The following is a 20,962-nucleotide window of genomic DNA, read 5'->3' as shown; positions in this document are numbered from 1 at the left end:
GGTTTTATATTGCATGTTGTTACAGCCCTAATATACACTCTATGGTCTAACCAACTTCCTCATTATGGTTATTCATCCTCTAATTAGCGGCACAAAGGCAAACACTGATCCAAATATCTATATTCACCTTCTGTTCATCTATAAGGCTAGACTACAAATCCACCAGTTCAACCCCCTGTGCAGCGGCAATGCATCATGGACCTACTGCATTTCACTGAATGTAAGGAGGTCACACTTCTAGGAAGAGGGACAGAGAGTGTAAATGGGAAAGAAAGGAAGAAACCAGAGATAGGGGATGAATGGGGCAAAGGGAAGAAAGAGGGTGGGTGGACTGAAAATGGGGAAGATGAAGAAAGAAAGATGGAGTTTAGGAAGGAAGAAAGGAGGTAAGGAGATAGGGAAAGAAAAAGGAAATAAAAAAGGAAATAAAGAATAGAAAAAGAGGTAAAAGAAAGGAAAATATGAAAGAAGGAGGGAAGAAAGAAAGAAAGAAGATCACATTGAGTCAGAGCTGGTGAGTTGCAGTTTCACATGTTGAAAAGGTCAGAGTCTCGATAGTTAAATAAACTGTTTCAGAACAGCTGATGCAGAACAAGCACTGCCTCATAATGAGCATGTCTTTGGACAGATTCAGATGACTTCACTCAGTCGTAATGAATGCATCACACCAGACCTAAATAAATACCCACTTGAAGCTACAGTATGCCTTCCGAAAAACATGAAGAAATAATTACAAATAACAACTTAACTAAAATTGACACTATCTAAGACCTCAATAGTCTTTGTGGCAATCCTGAGAGGGGTATTCTTTATATGTAACTAGACACAAAGTATCAGTGTGGAGGATGGTGGATCATGCAGGAGAACCTAACCATGCCCTTATATTTTTTCTTCTTCCATAACTGCAAAAACTTTGGCATCAGACTAAAAATAAAAAAATAAAAATTTACAGTACGTAATAAGTCATTCATGTTATGAACAGGTATGTGTGCTTGCACAAATTTGACAGGTGGGTGGGGTGCCGGATGAAATTGCATTGTGTTAGTGTGATGGTTCGGAATAATTTCACCCTAGGGTCCTGTGCACCACGACCTCGAGCCAAACAACCCCCCAGAAGCTTCCACTGTGCAAACTCAGCTATTCAATTTACTTGAATTTGATGCCCTTCAAAACGTTTCTTTTGTAGCATCAGTATGTGTGCTCCTCATAGTTACTTTCAATATGTACAGGCAATACTAGGATACTATCAATAACCAAAAGCTCAAGACTAATGACACAACTGTTGTTGCATAGAGACGTTACACAAAAAGAAAAAGGAAAAAAAAAGCAGTCACTTCCTGTCAAAGCTCCCATCTGGGGCTGTTACTTGGCAGCCATTTTGTGTCTCTGCTGTCAATCATGTTACGGAATTAATTCATTTGTGGGACATGAAATATCCTGGGTGAAAAGCAACCCCATGCAAGATGAATGAAATGACTTAATTAACAAGCATTGCAATCAATGAATAAATGAATAAGCAGGCGAGCTAGTAGACAGGAAAATAAATGCAAACAAACCTCTTTTTCTATTACCTTTTCTGTTGCTTTTTTAGCATTGTCTTATTTTGTCCTATTTCCATTTGAAGTCATTTGAAGCAACCCCCGGGCCGGGCGTTGGCCCGGTCGGCTCTACCAAACCAATGCTGGCATTCATTGGAGCAGAGCAAATTTGTTTGTCTCTGTGTTTGTTTATCCTGGTGTTTGTTTCTGTCATTGTTTGTGTTCATACATATTTCTGCTGATGGCCTTCTCAAGTGTTACTCCAACTCTTTCTCCGGCAATTTTCTGCCTGGTCGACCCTAATGTTCCTCTCGGTTTATCTGCTGTCACAACACAGCTGATTTATATATATTTACATGCCAGGAAGTGACATCAGAGAATTACATTTGCTTCATGAGGGCAACAACTATACATTAGCTGTTATCCGTTTGCACACAGGATGAATTTTCGTGATGTACCTGTGGCACAGTTTCACAGATTCTCTGAGTTTTATCAGATATGAAGTGAAGTCAGCCTCAAGAAATTTGACAAATGCCTTTGGGAAGATAACCAGTGTAGTGTGAATTCAATCACTTTGGCAACCTACTGCTAATGACACAGGGGGAAACTATTTCAGGCAGCGGAGATGGGCAATATTGCTTCCAGCAGGGGCTACGAACTGGCACATTGGAACAAAATCAAGGCTAGAGGAGATAAATGCGTGATGACAAAACTACTGCTGTTGGCTCAAGTGCGGATATGCATTGCTTCAAAATGCCAATTCAATGACAGAGAACAGAAGGTTACACTGAAAACACAGGCATCCAACACCAATAATCCTGTAAGGATGTCCTAATCACGTATGTTTGTGTGTGTCTATCAAAATGCAGCAAAAAACTCCCCTGATTTTCAAAGTGTCTTGGTAACCATGGTGACGTCTGCACCAACAAGACACGAGAAAACAAAATAAGAAAGAATATAAAATAAAAAAAACAAAAGGCTGAATTGGTGTGGTTCTCCAAAACAAGGGATGGATGTCAGCCTGGTTTGTTTACAGCGCGCACACACACACACACACACACACACACACACACACACACACACACACACACACACACACACACACACCTGAAATTGCTGCTTTTGTTGCTAAACAATTGACATTACCTCACTCCCTTGTCATATTTGATAGACACCCACACATATGGACACAAGAAAAGTCTTAGTGGAAAATCGTACACTGTAAAAGTAAGGGACATGGCATCTGTGATGTCACCCATTGGTTTGTGGACTGCCGTTTTGAAGCCGGGAGTTTGCATTTTGGCCGGCTCGGTATTTCTCAGCCAGAAATGACCAAGGGCGGAGCTGGGGAAAATGATGCATCCAAGCCAATGTTGTGTATGGTTTTAATGGCGCTTAACCAAACGATGAGGAGGAAAAGTTACCATTTTCAAACCTTCTGACACGAGTCATCCAGCGGAGTACTATTGGCGGGTAAACGCTAACCTTCGGGTGCTGGTGCCGTTCATCTGAATGTATGGCAGTTGACAGAACTGGTTGAAAATCTGCAGGCATCCTTAAGTTACCAGCTAAGTAACACTAGCTGGTTACCTTTGTTGGCAGAGCGCCGACCAAGAAATTTTTAGGCGCCCAACATATTCCAGTTAACTTTGATGAAGTGATAACACACAGTGAGAGTGTCAAAGCTTAAGATGAAAACATGGACAACACCCAAAACAAGTCCACAGACACAGATAAACCTATGCATGCTGACGCACTTGTAAATATTCATAGACACGCCTGCTTCATGCCCATCCCCACTGAGTACTCTAACAGGGAGAGAAAGAAGTAAAACAAGAGTACAACAAAAGGCTGAATTTTTTGTCCATGCAACACCAAATGTTACTCTGACAAAATAAGATGTGTTGTCTTATAGCGCAGTTGAGAGCTATAGAATGAGAAGAAAAGAAAAGAATGTCAACTATATCGCCTTGCATTAGGTGATTTTAAAATTGCCTAAAATAGAGACAAAGATGAATTGAAGTGTTGAGCGCGACTTTCAGAAGACACAAAAGTTCACTCATTTTTGTCAGTGTGCGTTTCTGTGTTTGCGCGGGAGACAGTGAGAATTGGTGGCCTAGGCGAAGACAGAGGGACTGTGAAAGCGAGTCAGCTCACGGAAAGATGAGGGTTTTCATGCAAATATAACATTTGGGACGGTAGCGCGCTGCCATTTGCATACTCATTCACCGCGACTATTTTATAAGTGAATAGATTCAGAGCTGCTTCGAGTACAACAGCTGCTGCTGGGCCACTCATAGCAGCACTTATTCTCACACACACACACACACACACACACACACACACACACACCCAGTACACACACACACACACACACACACACACACACACACACACACACACACACAAAAAATGGTGTACAGGTTCCAGCTGCATCTTTAGAATTACTATGCCATTGTGCCATACTTGTGTGTGCACATGCATTAATACTCATAAATATCTTAACGTGTAGCTTTGCGTGTCTGCCCTTCTGAATCTTTTTGCGTTAGTATTTGTGAGATCATGTTTGTCGGCATGTGCTCATGGATGTTTGTGTGTGCCCTCACCTCCGAGGTGTTGACTCGTCCCTCCTGGAAGGAGCAGTCGCTGGCATCCTGCGTGCACATGTGGCGATATTTGCACCAGTGACAGGGGAAGTTTCCATTGACACAGGAGAGGCACCTGGAGCAAGGGAGAATGTGACAGACGGAGGAGACAAGGAAGAGTTAAAATTACAAACACAAATAAATATAGTCTCCATTCTGCCCGTGGCCGTCCATCCATGCTTACTCAGGAAGTACAGAAATGCTAAACTACAGGTCTGAGCTCAAGTTTTGTCAATATCAAATTTGTCCACAAAAAAGAGCTGACAAGTTTATTTTTTGGTTGTATTGTGTCATGCTCAGTATGTATCTTGGTCCCAATAAAAAATAAAATAAAATCTAAGGGATCTAACGTGATTGGTCAATGCTACTCGGACTACAAACCAGCTACAAATGGAAACTATAGCACTTTCGATAGCAACACCTTGTTCGGGTGTCTATAAATTCTGTATTCATTTGCAGATGTCTGTTTATAGAGATTAGTCGGGCTCAAAAATTCACAACAAAAATGACATCTGGCAATTTTGCTTTTAAGATTCTTAAATACACAAATAAATGGCGCATGTTCCTCTCTCGTAACCACTACTGAGGTGCCTTTGAGCAAGGCCCTTAACCTCCAAAACGGTAGGTATGAATGTGTGCTACTGTGTGAATGTGATCAGGGCATTCCTGCAAAAGAGAGGCAGCCTCTCAGTGAACCATCCCTGAATATATAAAGGTTAAAAATACATAAATAATAATAATTCTCTTCTCATATTCCCTTCTCATCCTCCCATTTGTAGCTAAAATGTCCATCCACGTTGACATTATTATTCTATGCTGTCAATCAAATTTAAAGCTTTCATCTCAGAACACAGAATCAAAAGGAATGTAACGAGTAGCAAAATTAGGAGACATCACAAATATCATCAAGAACATTTTTGAAAAAAAAAAAAAAAAAAAAACGTTGAGAATTCTACTGGCATTAGCTTACTCAAAATTTCTAATTTGCTAGTTATTCCATCCCTCACTGATGGAAACCCAGCTATTATGACCCGGAGTCATCGTAGATGACGTGCGATATACCTCGGCAGAGCTGCTGCAAAGTGAAATACAGGACGAGAGCCTTCAACCTTCAACGTGGGACGCGTAGCACACGCTGACAGGCCAAGGATGGACACGCATCCAAACATTTGCACAACATCAAAATGTTTGTGGCCAAATCTCCTGAAATCATGTTGAAATGACGAGTGTAACTGTGGCCCCGTGCATTAAGACGTTATTCCAGCTGTCGGTGAGGCCGAGGCGGACGCTGAAAGCAGCTGAGAGAGAGCAGGAGCGAATCCTCGGCGATCCACTCCTCCCTTCCTCATTCTCCATGCTCGGAGGCTTACACTGAACTAAGCTGGCAGACCAAGATAAGCCTGTTTTTATATAACTTTTTTTTCCCTTCTTGTTCTTCAGAGTTGAGGATGGAAAATGAATATATATGCACATTCAAACATGGATTACCACCCAAAAACAAGGCTATCATGGCTACCAGAAACAAAAGCAATGCAAAGGAAGTTTGTACAAAAACACAAAGGTTACTTTACTTTTTACTTTACATTTAATATGAAAAGTTAAAGCAACAATTGCTCAATAGTTATTTAGCAAAGCTTTGTTTTCATGATAAAAAAGGGGGGTTATTAAATCTTAGGAATGGCACATATTCTAAATTCACCCATAAGCATGTCCACTAATGTGTCATGTTCAACAATAAACAATAATTACAAAGTCTGACATAAGTTGATGTTGAGTAACACTTAACTGGCTTGAAAACAGCAGGTTTTTAATTGCATGTCACGTCAGTCCTCGCTCCCATACGCTGTCGCTGTACTCAATCAGGCCTCCAAAAACTCAACCCTCACACACCCACAGTCTGACTGGGACCCTGTGGGGTTCTGTGTAGCCATCATCCAGTTATCGCTCTCCAAATGTATTTGCACGTTACTTTGCTCTGCTGACTGTAGTGCTTATTCAACTAATGCTACATTCTGCTAATAAAATTTTGCTCTGCTGAGAGTTCGATGAGAAGATCGATACCACTGACAGGGCTGGACACTATGTATGAACCTACAGCCAGCAAGCTGTTAGCTTAGCATAAAGACCGTAAGCAGAGGGGGGACGGCTAGCTGGACTCAGTTAATAGGTAAAACAAAATACACCTATTAGCCCCACTAAAGCTCACAGATTAACATGTTATATCCTAATTGTTTAATACGTACAAAATCTTAGAACAATATTTAACTCTCGGCAAGATATTTCCAAAAATGTCAGAGTATTGCTTTCTTGTTGATAGAAAAACATATTGATTAATAAAGCTATAAGACAGGCATGAACTGAGCTTCTTGTAATGTGAAAAGAGACAAACCCGCAGAGACGAACCCGCAGATAATTAGGGATGAGTTTTTCTTTAGCTTGTTTTGGTTTTAAGGCACATTTAACTGTATGCTGCTGGATTTGTAATTTGGCGGTTGTTTGCTCGCAATAAACATAACCATGTTCAGACAACATGATAATAACGCTGTGTGTGTATATTTTAGAGTTTCATTGCCTCCCAGAGGCCAAAATGTCTTCTGCCTGGTCTGACAGAAGTCTGTGAAAAGATCACAAAGTGTTATTTGTGCATTACATGGTGGTGGCGCCAGTGTTTATGAGTTTGTGTGTTGGCCCGCCCCCATATTTAACGAGTGTTAATTTTGGACCCTGCACGGTACTGTGAAACAGTAGCCATGTCATTTACTTTGTGAATGTAAGAGGACTTTGAAGAAGAATTTTCAACATGCTTGAATTATTTGGTGTATTGTTACAGCCCTAATAGCTGCTTAGCACATTATTGTACTGTACAATGTCTAAATCCATACAGCTATGTAGTGTGACATTCACACCCCTTTAATTCTTTTTAAACAGTAAATTCAAAAGAAAACCTTCACTGTTTGACTGACAAGCGATCTCTCTGACAAGTCTAGTGCAAAAGCGCCACAGTAATGAGGCACCACAGGAGTTTAAAACCGGGGCCTCCAAACTGAAGGACAATCACTCAGCTCACAATGCCACCCTGCCACCAGAAAGACTGACTTTAAATTGGATTTCGGTCTAATCCACGTTCTGTCTTTGTCCCTCTGTCCTTGGTTTATTCAGATTTTAGAGGGTTAACTCCTAAACCGCCTGTAATGGAGTGACAGAGTGATAGGGCATTCATAGCTAAGAAGCTAGTAAGACTAGACTGAAATGCAGTGTGAGGTTTCTAATCAATGCCAGTGGATTTCTATGGGGAGATGGGTGGACTGAGGTTATGCTAACAGTCTGATGTTTGTTAGTAAAGCTGGTGAGCCAGTTCCTCCTCACTATTAACCCCAGGGTTTATCGATTTCTTGTTGCAGGGGTGTGTGCCTACACATTGACAGCTCTGTGTGTGTGTGTGTGTGTGTGTGTGTGTGTGTGTGTGTGTGTGTGTGTGTGTGTGCACGCTCACAGCCGCGGCAACACACACTCACAGACTGACACGCACTTATACACAAGCTTTTCGCCCCATGTTGACATCGTAGCATTCCTCTGGGTCACCTGGGCAGTGGAGACAGTAGAGCTGTCAACGCCTGGACGACTGGCTTGGGTTTGCGGTCAATAACATCCCCTGCTATTTAACAAGGCCTAGCAACAGAGCCGGGTCACAACGCCATCATCTTCTCCGAGCTTTTGTGCTAGCGAGGCCGGATCAATGGAACAAAGCTGTTGGTATGCGAGCTGTGGCACCGCACTAACATATATGAAAGTGCTCATTTAATTCTGGTCAATGTAGAAAAAAGCAACAGATAAAGCTGCCATTCTGTCCTGATTAGGAAGTATCTAAAGCTCACCAAAACATGACAACATGTGCCGATCCAAATGAATTAGTGTTAATTTAATAGCCTAATCAGTGCTTTAAGCAACTACCGAGGCATGTTGTTCTGATTAAAAGCTCAGATTGGTTTGACATCATATCCATCACATATCTTTCAAGTGGATAGTGTTTAAAAGAGAGATAAGACTGGCTGTGCCATGTGAACTATAAATAGGCCTCTTTGTGTTTTATCCAATTAAGCTCCAAAGTGAGCAGCGATGGAATGATGCATACATCATTAAGTTATACAGCACAGGAACCAAATGAGAAGTTTAGATTCTCAACAGGGGACTCAGACTCATTATAAGATACTTACTGCATCTTGTCACGATGTCCAAAAGCAGTAAGTCTGCGAGTCTCAACCCACAGTTTAATTAAAGCACATCGCACTTATTGAAAACTAAACAACTATTGCGACAAAAATCAACTAATGGCAAATGTAATCACAGGAAAGTTTAACTCTAAACTGTTTCCAACATGATGAGTCCAAAAGTTGACAGTGTATAACGCAGTTGTGGCCTCTGAACAGAACAGCAGGTCTGCCTGAAAGTGAGCGCCCTTCATGGGGGCCGGAGCGTGGGCTGGTCCCCTCCCTTGAGTGCTTCTTTTCACAGCATAGATTTCAGCCCCTTTCATATTGTAATGGTCATGGTGGCCTGAGGCTGCGGCGCTAACCTTTCAGCTGTGTGGGATGCATTATTCCTGACACAATGGACACAATCTATGTCTCCTTCACTAACACTCTGCTTTATATCTCTCTTTCCCTCTTCATGCCTCCTTGTTGTCTATTCCCTCACCAGCTCTCAGGGAATGAGAGTTTACTTCCGTGTCTCACTCTTTCCTCTAGCGCTCTTCCTCCCTTTGGTTTTTTCTTACTCTCTTTAGAGACACATTATTCCGCCTCCCGCATGCTCAATTAAACTATTCCAAACCTCTTTTTTAATGCAAATTTCAAATATTGGAAGAGCGTATGCAACTAGCTTGCAGCAAAATTTGCTGTGCCAAGCCTGCGCCTTCTGTGTACTCCCTCTGACTGTGCTTGCACCTGTTTATGTGTGTTTGTATGAGAATGTGTAAGGCTGGTGATGCAGGTGCTGCATCCACCTTTGAGCACATTGTGCGAGGCTGTGTGAAGCTGCACATGAGCAGCTTGCCTGCAGGCTGCTCCGCATGTGCATCTGTGCTGATACTGTTTGTCTGTGCGTCCGCTGTTGCGAGGCCTGTGCTACTCTTTCACCTGCCCACCACGCCCACGAGGAGAACTCCATTATCTGCCGCTTAATGCCGCCGGTGCCGGTGCCCGACTTCCTACAGGCGGTGTCAAAGATTCAGAGGGGAAAGGTGACGACAGAGGGGGAGTGGTGTATAATATGTGGGTTTATGTTACAGCTGCTGCAGTGATAACTGCACTGTAGTTTTTTTTACAGTCCTGCGGGGGCCAGCGAAGCCAACATCAAAAGGCTTAAACAGCAGCATGCCTGTTTATGCAGCAAAAAGAGGAGGGCTAGGTGGGCTGGTTAATCATGGGTACAGAGCATAAACACACACACACACACACGCACTCACACACACACACACACACACACACACACACACACACACACACACACACACACACACACACACACACACACACACACACACACACACACACACACACACACACACACACAGAGTAAACGCTTCCTGCATGCACAAAAATATGCATAAATATACACTGCAGTGTTGTTACTTTGACACGTCCTGTATGCTCTTTAACTCACAAGGAACAAACAGAAACACACACACACATTCACAAAATGAATCAAAGCCATTGAACTAGGCCTGGGGGCCCTGAGAAGTGGCCCAGGTGAGCTCTCTCTCCAAGCCCACTCCATTATGACGATCTTCACACAGGCACCCCGGCTAGAGCTAATTAACAGCCTATTACTATGCAGATATATTCAGGGCCAAAAGCAGAGTGCAGGCAATAAATGGGCTTGATGAACGAGAGAGGGGCAAGATAAGGGAGGTGTGGGGGGGACAGAGAGGGCTAAGAGGGGTCAGGGCCGGGGGGAGGAAGAGAGGGGTAAAGAGAGGGTGGGGGAGAAGAGAGTAATAGGAAGACAAGAGGAAGGTGGGAAGGCAGGAGAGGAAAAGAGGGCCAGGAGGGAAGGATGGTGACATGAAAGAGAACGAAAAACTCCTCATTACTAGGTGCATGTAATGCTGGGGATTCAGGAATTAAAGATTATGGTCATAATTTGTAGTTTTTTAAGTTTAACAATTTGGCTGTTTTTCTGTATTGGTTTTTATGTCCTGATATTCAGACTCTCGTTTTCACCCCATTCCTTTCTTTTACGAGGGGTGTTCAACTCATCAAAAAAGAAAAAGAAAAAACCCTCAAATGGATTTTATTCTTAATTGAGGTTATTTTGAATGATTGATTGAATGACATTAGAGGAGGAAGTACTGCTGCCATCACTCTACGCTTGGCAAGAGAAAGAGAAATCCACTCTGAGTATGCCACAGATGCATTTTCATTTCAGGTGTATTGACACAAAGTGCAGATACCTAAATGAGAGGATGTGACTCTGTGCCAGGTGGGGGACACTGGAGCGAGAGAGCAAGAGAGAGAGTGAGAGTGTGTGGAACAGTGAATCCCACTCAGTGACTTAAGAGCAGCAGCCAAGAGCCATTTAGGGAATGACATTTTATTTATTTTCATTTAACCTTTATTTAACAAGGCAGGTCAATTGGGAACACATTCTTCATTCATTATCAGGCCCATCTCACTGCTGCTCTGCTCCCCTCTCTTCTCTCCCCCTCCTCTCTTTGTGCAAGTTCAACTGAAAATCTTCACTGGCATTTAAAGACAAAACCCCTGTTAAGGGTGAGCAATTCATTTCTTCCTGACTAATATTGTAATTTCAACTCTAGGTCTGTAGTTCGTGGTCTAGATAGTATTAAACAATATACACTGAGCAAAATTATGAATGCAACACTTTTGTTTTTGCCCCCATTTTTCATGAGCTGAACTCAAAGATCTAAAACTTTCTCCATGAAGACAGAAGGCCTATTTCAAATAGTGTTCACAAATCTGTCTAAATCTGTGTTAGTGAGGTGTTCTCTTCACAAAGGAACCCTAACCCTAACACCAGAAACATTACCTAAATAACGTTCATTAGCTACAACTGACAACAACCAACAAGTAAAACAACGTTCACCTCTACAGCTCTTTAAGATGTCATACTGTGACTTATGATTCAAATCTTGGCTCTTTCTATTTGAATGGCACTCTTATAAATTGCAGTTTTTAAACAAAACAATGAATTGCTCAACTTTGTCAACAACTAATAATATTGCATAAACGGAAATAACACCAACTTTAACACTTAAAAAAAAAGACTATAGTCTGTGATTAATGATTAATTTCTTCACCAAATTTGAATAGAGTATATAGAAAAGGTATAGTCTCTCCAATGTCTCTCTCCTTCTTTCTTAAATTAAAGAGTCAGCCACGCATATAAACAAACACATGCAAAAACTGTGCTGGAAAGCATATCAGTAGTCCTATTCTTCAATTAGGGATAATTCATTTCCAAGAAACACGACTGACGTGTTTTAGCCTCCCAAGCTTGGCTGCCCTTCTAAGTCTTGCATGGTTAGGAATAGATTTATTATTTCACTCACCAGTAGTCCCTTTATTGCTGGAGATTTAATTAACTAATTGATTTGTAAAAAGCTTGAATACATTGAATAACGAATTGGCAAAGGTTGCATGCTGTCTTCTTCCTTCTCCATTATAGGAGTTATTTGCAGACCTGTATTTTAGCACTACTGCTTTTGAGAAAGAACCACAGTCACTCTTCTATGGATCAATGCTTTCCAGCAGTCTTCATCTTGCTGGGACTAGGGCATATAGCCTACAAAGACGTTTTCTCACTCCTTTCTTCCGCTTCTAACTCCATTCACACTTAGCCACACACTCTTTATTTCGCAATCCGAGGGAAAACTTACGATTGGTGGACGCTGCAGTTGTAGAAGACAAAGTCCACGCTGGCAAACTTCTTTCCCGTCTCCTTTGATTTCAGATACAACTTTATAACACGTCGGTCACCTACAAGGAGTCACAAAACACCATATTACTAGTGCTGTTGTTTTTTTTTCTTTCAGTCTTCAGTATATGTATAGCAAACAACTGATATTGTATACAGTAAGTGAATGGAAAAGGTGTCATGAACCCAGGATCAAGACCACGCCAGGTAAGGTAGTCTGAAATGTTATCAGCCTCATTTTAGGTGTTACTTGTCAATTCCTGTATAGCTGACATATTGGAGCCACAATGTTGCTGCTGGAAAGTAAGCAGAGCCTGGAGCTGAATCAATAGAATTTCGTTTTTTTTATTAAAGATTTTTTGGGGGGCATGTCAGGCCTTTATTTGTATAGGACAGCTTAGACTTGAAAGGGGAGAGAGAGGGGGAATGACATGCAGCAAAGGGCTGCAGGTCGTAGTCAAACCCGCAATGGCTGCGTCGAGGAGTGAACCTCTATACATGGGCGCCCACTCTACCAGGTGATCTAACCAGGCGCCCAGATCATTAGTATCTAATAGAGAAGTTACTCGGTGGAGGAAATGGTTCATCTGTCCATTTACATTTATTGGTTTTGTGCATTAAGTTTGTAAATCAGCAGTTTCTTATTTTGATAATCGCAAAGAAATAAGTGCAGTTAAAAAGCAGAATGACTCGTGATTTACAGAGTTGAATCTGAGGCAGCTAAATGAAGCAAACACTTTATATTTGTGCATCATTAAACAAAACTCCTAAACCTTAAAGCCCAGCACAAAGTAAAGTCATCTTCCCACCAAAACATAAGGTTTATACCTTTTTATTTTTTCAGACGCCAAGCAGATAATTAAGCTCCAACGTGTTAAATTTTACTAACTACTTACTAACTACTAACTAAATAAGTACATAATTTTAAATGCTTCAAGATTTAACCAGTTAGCACCTATTAGCTAGAGCAACAACAACTCAAAGTCACTGTGAATCCACTATCTAGCTGCTACTGTAAATTAAAACAGAGATAGAATAAGATATCGTCGCTGTCATTTTTCTTTATCTAGTTCAACAAGGCAGCATATCCTACCTACCCAGCTGGCTAATTGGCTATTCGGTACAATTCTCTTATTCTGAAAATGAATGACAGGATAACATGTATTTGATTTTAATACACTTTGAGGTTCCAAATCATATCCTTCAAATAGCATGCAGAGCGCAAAAGAGTCCAAGTCAGAGATCTGGGAACTTCCCTCCATAATTCTATAATTCCACATCTTTCTCACACCTTATATGTTGGTTATGTTGGGATATGTTTCTTTTTTTACCTTGGTCTCGTGTGATGGGGGACACCTCTTTTGTAGAGGGGGACAGGCAGAAGATCCGTCCACCGTAGATGCGTCCTTCTGTCTCTACATAGTCCTCGAAGGAGCAGTTCACTCCAGCAGACAGACTGGGCACATTCTGTGTCTGGAGAGACAACTGGGAGAAGGAAGGAAAGCAGAAAGGTGAGAGACAACATAAATCTAAAGTCGATTAACTTCATGAGTGATGTAATAAGCAAGATTTCTACTGCCCCACAGCAGAAATTGCTGGTGTGGTTTTTGGCTTTTCAGCTCAAACTCAAAATGATGGACAGATTGCCAGCGATGACTCAAGAACAAGCTTTATTTCATTTCACATTTATCTTGCTCACTTGTGCTGTCCATCTTTCTTAACCCCCACTTCTTCCCGTCACACAAACAATACTCACACATACACACACACTGAGACATCTAAACACACATACAGCAACACATTGTACCTGCACTTCTGACATTGTGACAGAGACAGTGTCGGGTTGGACGGAGAGTCGGACACACTGCTCCACTCTGGTGGTGAAACGCTGAGGCTCCTCGGCTCGCTCACAGTGATCCTTCCTCAAACATCTAGAGCAGGACAATATACTACAGTCACATCTCCGTTCAAAAAACCCTCCGAAAATATTTAATTCAGAATAGTTTAGTGTATTAAACCAACACTAATACTGGTTGTTTAGGTAGTTTTGTTTATTAGCATGGATAAAGGTATTTGAAATAATGTTTGGTGTCATCAGCTGCCTCTCACTTGGGAAAGAAAAAAAACTCCCCCCACTCACAAAGTTGTTTTTCAGAATTACACTACAGCTATATGATATGTATTAACCCGTGTGTCGGTTCCGTCAAAATTGAAAATCATCACTTTCGTTGAGGCTTTTTTATCTGTTTTTAAATTTTTCTTACGTTTTTGTCCCTTTTTCAACACTTTTATTTCCAAAGTTTGTAAACACTACGTAACACTGACTTATTAACTTTAGTTTTACAGTTATTTTTGGAATTTCTGGTCAATAAACCTCATTTATAGGAAATAAAACCTAACATTTGAGTTAGAAAAGCAGAAATTATCAGGAATTATTTAGACTAAAATTAAAGAAATGTATGTTAATGGATAATCATAGACTGGAATATGTCAACTTTTACTCAATGATGTTTCAAAACCACTTCAATTTTTTTTTTTTTTTTAATGCTATAAAATTGAATAAGACACCCCAAAATTAATGAAAGTAGAGAATTGTACTTGCCAAAGAGCACTGTGTGGAATCAATCATGTTATTTTGGGTAATTACAATTAGGTAATTAAAAAGAACATTGATATAGGAAAATGGGTCAATTTGACCCGAGGACAACATGAGGGTTAAACAACTCCAGGATGCTGGGTTTCAGGCAGCGTTTCTGTTTATTAATGCCTGTATGGAGTCATGTATAAAAATTCGGATTGTAGCATTTGGTATTCTGACACCAATATGCATCTGTACTGTAGTATATAACCAAGGGTGGCAATGTTTAAAATGTATCTATGGGTTACAGAGGTTTAAGAGCACAAAAAAACAGTCAAACATAGAGCCCAGCACACAAGCAGAGGGAAAACCAATTGGGGCACAGCGTTAGTTCAGGCACACTTGCATTAGCTGATTGGCTCCAGCTACTCAGTGGCTAATTCATCAGCTGCTTGGCTGTCAGCTGATGGGTACCTTCCAATCATTTTAACAAAGGTGTACATGGTGGCCTTCAGAACCTGACAACTCACTTTACTCTGATCATGCTGTGGTATTATTTACTTCATCAGGATTCAGTGCACATATAAGTACAGTGTGTGATTGTTTGGATTGTCAGCAAAATCTTCATCACGGCTCAGATTCTTTCAGATCTACCTCATAGACACTAAATTTTTACACTAAATCTGGCTGTTTTATACAACTCTAATTTGCTTGTAATAGTCAATTCATTGAAACAAAGTGTCTCAGATTTAATAAGGTTTATGTAAGTTTACTGATATGATTTTTTTTCTCCCTGAGCACTAATTACATGCTTATAAATTTAGATTTGGCCAACTTGATGCTGATCATCAAACAATATTCTAACCACCCTCACCCCATAACCTTCCATTGTGAGAATAGGTGCGTCTGTGTCCAACAACTTTTTGTAACTTTATGAAACTGACAGGCACTGCTGTTTTGTTGACTGTCAACAAACTGCTTGGAAGTGTGTTACCCCCATTAGAGGGGTTATTGGCCCTCTCTATGACTGGTCGACCTTCTAAATGTGGGCATTCTGAACAGCAAAAGTACTTTTATCAATGTGGACGAACGACATGATGTACAAACCGTCAATTTTGTCAAGTTGATTTTGAGCCGACACAGACTTGAGTTTAAGCAACAGGCTCCCATAGATTTATGATAAACCATGTATTTATTACCATATTTGCACAATGTACAACTATCACGGAGGAGCTTCGGAGGTAGACAGCTTTTAATTTGTAGATCTGCTGCTACTCTCAGTTCTTTTAAATCAAGGCTGAAGACCTTTCTTTTTGATGCTGCCTTTCTTTAAATGACTGCTCATTTTTTTAAATTTCTTATGTTGCATTGTAACTTTTATTCTTGTGTTTTATGTGTCTATTTTTTAACTGTCTATTCATGTGTTTTACCGGTTTTTAATGCTTATGATTTTTAACTGTTTTTATTTGTGTTTTATCTGTTTAACTGATTTTGTGTAAAGCACTTTTAATTGCCCTGTTGCTGAAATGTGCTCTACAAATAAAGCTGCCTTGCCTTGCCAAATTTGTCATTCAAAAAGGACAATCTAGGTATATGTTGGCAACATTAATATATATGCATTGTCATCTTTCTGTGATTTTTTTGGGATTTTTGTTGTTGTTGAACATGACCCTGATAAGGCTATAAATTGTGGTATTTGCTGGGTTAAACATACCAATGTAACGCCAAGCAGGTCTACATAATACTGGTTGCCACAAACATAAATATGACTAATTGATAAATTGATAGAATTTCCACAATTCTGTCCATCGAAGTAACAGATTCGAATTAACTGCAGATCACGACATAGGGAACAGTACATGAACTTATGTATTATATGCACTTACACATTATGTAGCACACACCAACCACAGTGAGGGTCAGCTGATCCCAGGCAGGCTCCACAGGAGCTGTACTGCTCACAGCTCTCCACTGGTACACGGGTGACCTTAGAACCAAAAAACACAGAGGAAGACCCAGTTAAAATTGCACGCAAACCTAGAGCTGGGCGATATGGAGAAGAACCAAATATCACAATATTTTTGACCAAATACATCAATGTCAATATTGCAGCAATATTGTAGGATTGACCATTGGTGCCTTTGCAAAATATTAACACAATGACATTTTTAATATATAATCACCAATAATGTGGAAACAATGACTAAGTGGGTAAAGTAGAATAAGTACAGCTAGTTCAGAAAATGACATCACTTTACTATATGCAGCCTTTAAAACTAGGGAAAGACAACACACAGTGATATCACCATAACACAATATCCATAATGTAAGACTATACATGCGCATATATCAATGTAGATATAATATTGATATATTGCCCACCCCTATGCAAACCTTGTGCACACCCCAACTTCAAACAGATCCTAACCATATAGGCCTGGTGTACGCTGAAGGTGTCCTGAGCCTGGAACATGAGATTAAAGGAACAAGCCCACTGTGACAATCAGAGATAAACAGTTATGGGGGTGCTGCTAACAACTCCACACTGCTGCATACAAGTCTAGCTAGAGGGAGCGAAGTAGAGGTTTAAACAGATGTAAACACACACGGGTTAAGATTACACCCTCTGACAAACATCTCTTTGTGATATACTGTGTGCTGCCCGCAGCTCTCCGCTGGACCAGAAACACTGATGCACGTAAGCAATTTACTTTACGTGATACTAAACACAATCTAGAAAAAGTAAATAGCTCACGTCTGTCCCCTGGAGCTAGAAACTGAAAATAATCTTAAATGTCTGGACAACGCCCTTTCAGATTTATTTACTTCCCATTATGTATAAATTCATGTGTGACAGACTAACAACTGTGCATTTTCCCCTTGTATTATTTATTGTTTTGTTAAGGGAAAGAAAACTGGTCCGAAATACAGCCTCAGCTGTACTTTGTGTTTAGTGCTAATGTTAGCATGCTAACGCGCTGAAAAAAAAGGGATGAACATGGTAAGCATATCAGCTGAACCTCAATATTAGTATGTTAGCGCTAGCACATCGTAAGCGTATTCGTATGCTGATGTTAGCATTTATAAAGGGGCGCACAGAGTTTGAAACCATTTACCAAGCAGGTAGGGTACAACATGTAGGATCCAGGATTTTGGGACTTTAACTCCATACTCAGGACTAAAAGTTAGGATATGTAGGCCTCTGCTGCATCCATTTTGATCATTCTTTTCCTAACCTTTCTTTTGCGAGTGCCCAAAATGTATGGATGTGTAATTATAAAATGCCAAAGTACCCCTTTAAGGCCCTTTAATGAACCCATTTTGCCATGCTATTTTGCCTCAACTTTACCCACACATATTCCAAAGCATGATACCCCGTTAACATCTTTAATTGAAAACATATACACGTATGTTCCCTTACAAAACTTCTGTTGTCAATAACTACAAACCTTCAAAATTATCCATTAAAACAGGAGTTGCAGTAAGGAAATACTTGATATACTTTTTTACACTGAAACCTACAAATTGTTGACAAATTTCTGCGCTAGCCCTCATTAGAACATATTCCTTATAATATTCTACTGTACATAACACCCGTGAGATAAGCATCACAGGTTACTCCTTTTCTTCACTAAATCTCTACTGGCTGCCATCTGTGTGTCTGCATGACAAAGATAAGATGAAACGTTAATGATCTCTTTGGGGAAATTGGAGAACTTGGGTATTAACGGGGACACCAAACAGTGTGGTCCAAATTTACCTTCATCTTAAAGTGATACCAAAGAAGTACACAAACATCAGAGGACGGAGTAAGAGGAATTACTATTTAAGAAATCCATTCCCACAGATAGTTGTCTTTACACTAGTCATTAAAAAGACATATTTTCTGATGCTGCCTTCATTTTCACCATCCACCATCTGTCCACACGATTATCAGAAAGAGTTACCCTGAATCTCACCCAGGTTGTAGAATACTCTGCAGTCGGGGAATTATCTTTTAAGAAGGCATTTTAGAAATACACACTCAGTGTATCAGCATCCATGTGCTTTATCTCAACCTGCTGAAAGCAGTTTGCTGATGACAGATGGATTGGCAGACAGGAAACCACCTCAGGCAACCGCGCACACGCACACACACCTAGGGGGAAACATCACAATTTGAACCAAATTTTGAGTTCGAGACAATTTTTTTTGGAGAAGTTAAATAAATACTTAAATACATCACTGACCACCCATACCACATCCACAGATTCACAGGCATGAGCACATGTGTGCACACACAACTCCAGCTGCCTCAGTCAGGTGAAGTAGGACATCAATAACACTGCAGAGGCAGGAGGCACACCAGGTAAGGTGAGGGTGAATTCTAATGGCAGCTGCAGGCGCAGCAGTGTAGAAGCCTTCAAAGAGGAAACTCTCTCTTCATGCACCATTTTCTGAAACTTCTCAACCTTCAAACAGTAAATCAGGCTCTTTTCATGTCCTTTGTCCGAACAACTGCTGCACGATTAATCGGACACAAACGCACATGTTGATTTTAAAGATTACTTTTTTAGGGCATTTTAGGCCTTTATTTATACAGGACAGCTGAAGACATGAAAGGGGAGAGAGAGGGGGAATGACATGCAGCAAAGGGCCGCAGGTCGGAGTTGAACCTCTATATATGGGCGCCCACTCTACCAACCGAACTATATGGGCGCCCGCATGTTTTGATTTTAATGTTGCTGTACACTTCAAATATACTCTTCCATCAGATGTCTCCTAATGCCCCGAGCAGCTTCTGCTGCCCTCCTGCAGAGCGATACATAGCAACCACATATCATTAATTGGTGTGTGCGAGTGCATAACTATACATGTTGTAGTTCAAGTCTTCAAAGACTGAAATACATACTGAAATAATACTGAAAATATGTACTACAGTAAACTGACACTGGTTAAAGACTCTCTGGGGGATCCTCTATCAATTCTGTAAATTGTGAAATTCCTTTATTTGTTTTGCTTTCTGTGATAGGGATGTATGTGTTCCTTATGTGATATAATTTATAAAATTGCATCCCTAGACAGCTTTCATAACAGCACATCTCTGAACTTGATGGCAGTAATCCCTACAGTTTATCCTCAAACTGTACATCTCCTCCTTCTTTGTCACCCTGAGGTACAGTTGGACACAATAGCTTATGGCAGATTCATAGCATGATAATAGTAACCTGTGTCTGATAACTATTATAATGCTACCATTACCAGGCACAGGCCTCTTTACAGGACAACAAATAGCAGCAAATTGCAGTCATTACTTGCGCTTGGACAAATACCACGCTAGTAATACAGCCTATCTGATAGAGGGAGGAGGAAAAAAGCAACATGTCACGCTCAAGCACAATAGCCAGGGAGAGAAGTTTATTCAATGGGGCTTTGTGGTAGTGGGGCGGATGATGTATTCCGATGGAACAGTTCAATTATTGAGTTCGAGAAAACAGATAATGGGACGGGAAACGGGAGATGCTCAGCCAAAGACACTTTGTCTTACTGAGGTAGCTAGGGTGTATGTGCATGTGTGTGTGACAATAAGTAAGAGAGAACCACCTTTTTATATTAAGTATGGCATTTTCATTCCTGGCCTATTTGCTGCTGCCGAGGAAAACACATTCATCTGTGGACAGTGGCGGGGGGAAAGGGGCAGGGGAATTAGGAGACGAGGTGGAGGAAGAGAGAAAGAATGAGATGGCAGTGGTGAAATGTCCATTTTAACCATTCATTTTAGTCTTCAAACTAATAATGGACAATGTTTGTGGACAATAGAACCTTTCAGTGGGATTCAGATGCTTTTTTGTGTCATGTTTTCAGAGTGGAGGAAAGAGGCAGAGTAGGAGATGATGGGGGAGAGTTTATTACAAATAAATAACAGCTACAAATGAGCCTCTCTCATTTGGGTCATGATAGAGAGGCTCTTAATTTGCCTCGTGGCAGATGAGAGGAGGGGGGTGAGGGAGTGGAAGGAGGGGGGTGAGGGATGCAGGGAAGGATGGATGAGAAACACACACAAATGTAATTGCAACTGATGTTTCATTCTGCATATGGGGGCCGTGCGGTACCATCTAGTCGCGATTATGGGCCCTGGCTATAATTGTCCATTCTGTATAATATAGGGGAGGATGTAAGGCGATATTACTACACAATAGGCTGATGGATGGTTTATTCTGCCACACAGCTGGATATTTAGACATACAAGCCGCACGTGAGACACACACACACACACACACACACAC

The 20,962-nt window shown here is 40.9% G+C and overlaps 1 protein-coding gene across 3 annotated transcripts in view; it reads right to left on the bottom strand.

Moving 5' to 3' along the window:
- plxna1a (plexin A1a) overlaps window positions 1–20,962 on the bottom strand; it is a 280,313-nt gene that overhangs the window by 105,051 nt on the left and 154,300 nt on the right. For all 3 annotated transcript variants that reach the window (XM_032520348.1, XM_032520349.1, XM_032520350.1), the window contains exons 5-9: window positions 16,583–16,683; window positions 13,926–14,049; window positions 13,450–13,603; window positions 12,081–12,180; window positions 4,145–4,259 (exon numbers count right to left, since the gene is read on the bottom strand). In XM_032520348.1, coding sequence (XP_032376239.1) covers window positions 4,145–4,259; window positions 12,081–12,180; window positions 13,450–13,603; window positions 13,926–14,049; window positions 16,583–16,683 — 594 coding nt within the window. The remainder of the gene's footprint in view (window positions 1–4,144; window positions 4,260–12,080; window positions 12,181–13,449; window positions 13,604–13,925; window positions 14,050–16,582; window positions 16,684–20,962) is intronic.

Source organism: Etheostoma spectabile, chromosome 7 (genome assembly GCF_008692095.1).
Source record: "Etheostoma spectabile isolate EspeVRDwgs_2016 chromosome 7, UIUC_Espe_1.0, whole genome shotgun sequence".
NCBI classification, from domain to species: domain Eukaryota; kingdom Metazoa; phylum Chordata; class Actinopteri; order Perciformes; family Percidae; genus Etheostoma; species Etheostoma spectabile.
The sequence above is the reverse complement of the archived record's forward strand: the minus strand, read 5'-3'. Positions and strand labels throughout refer to the sequence as shown.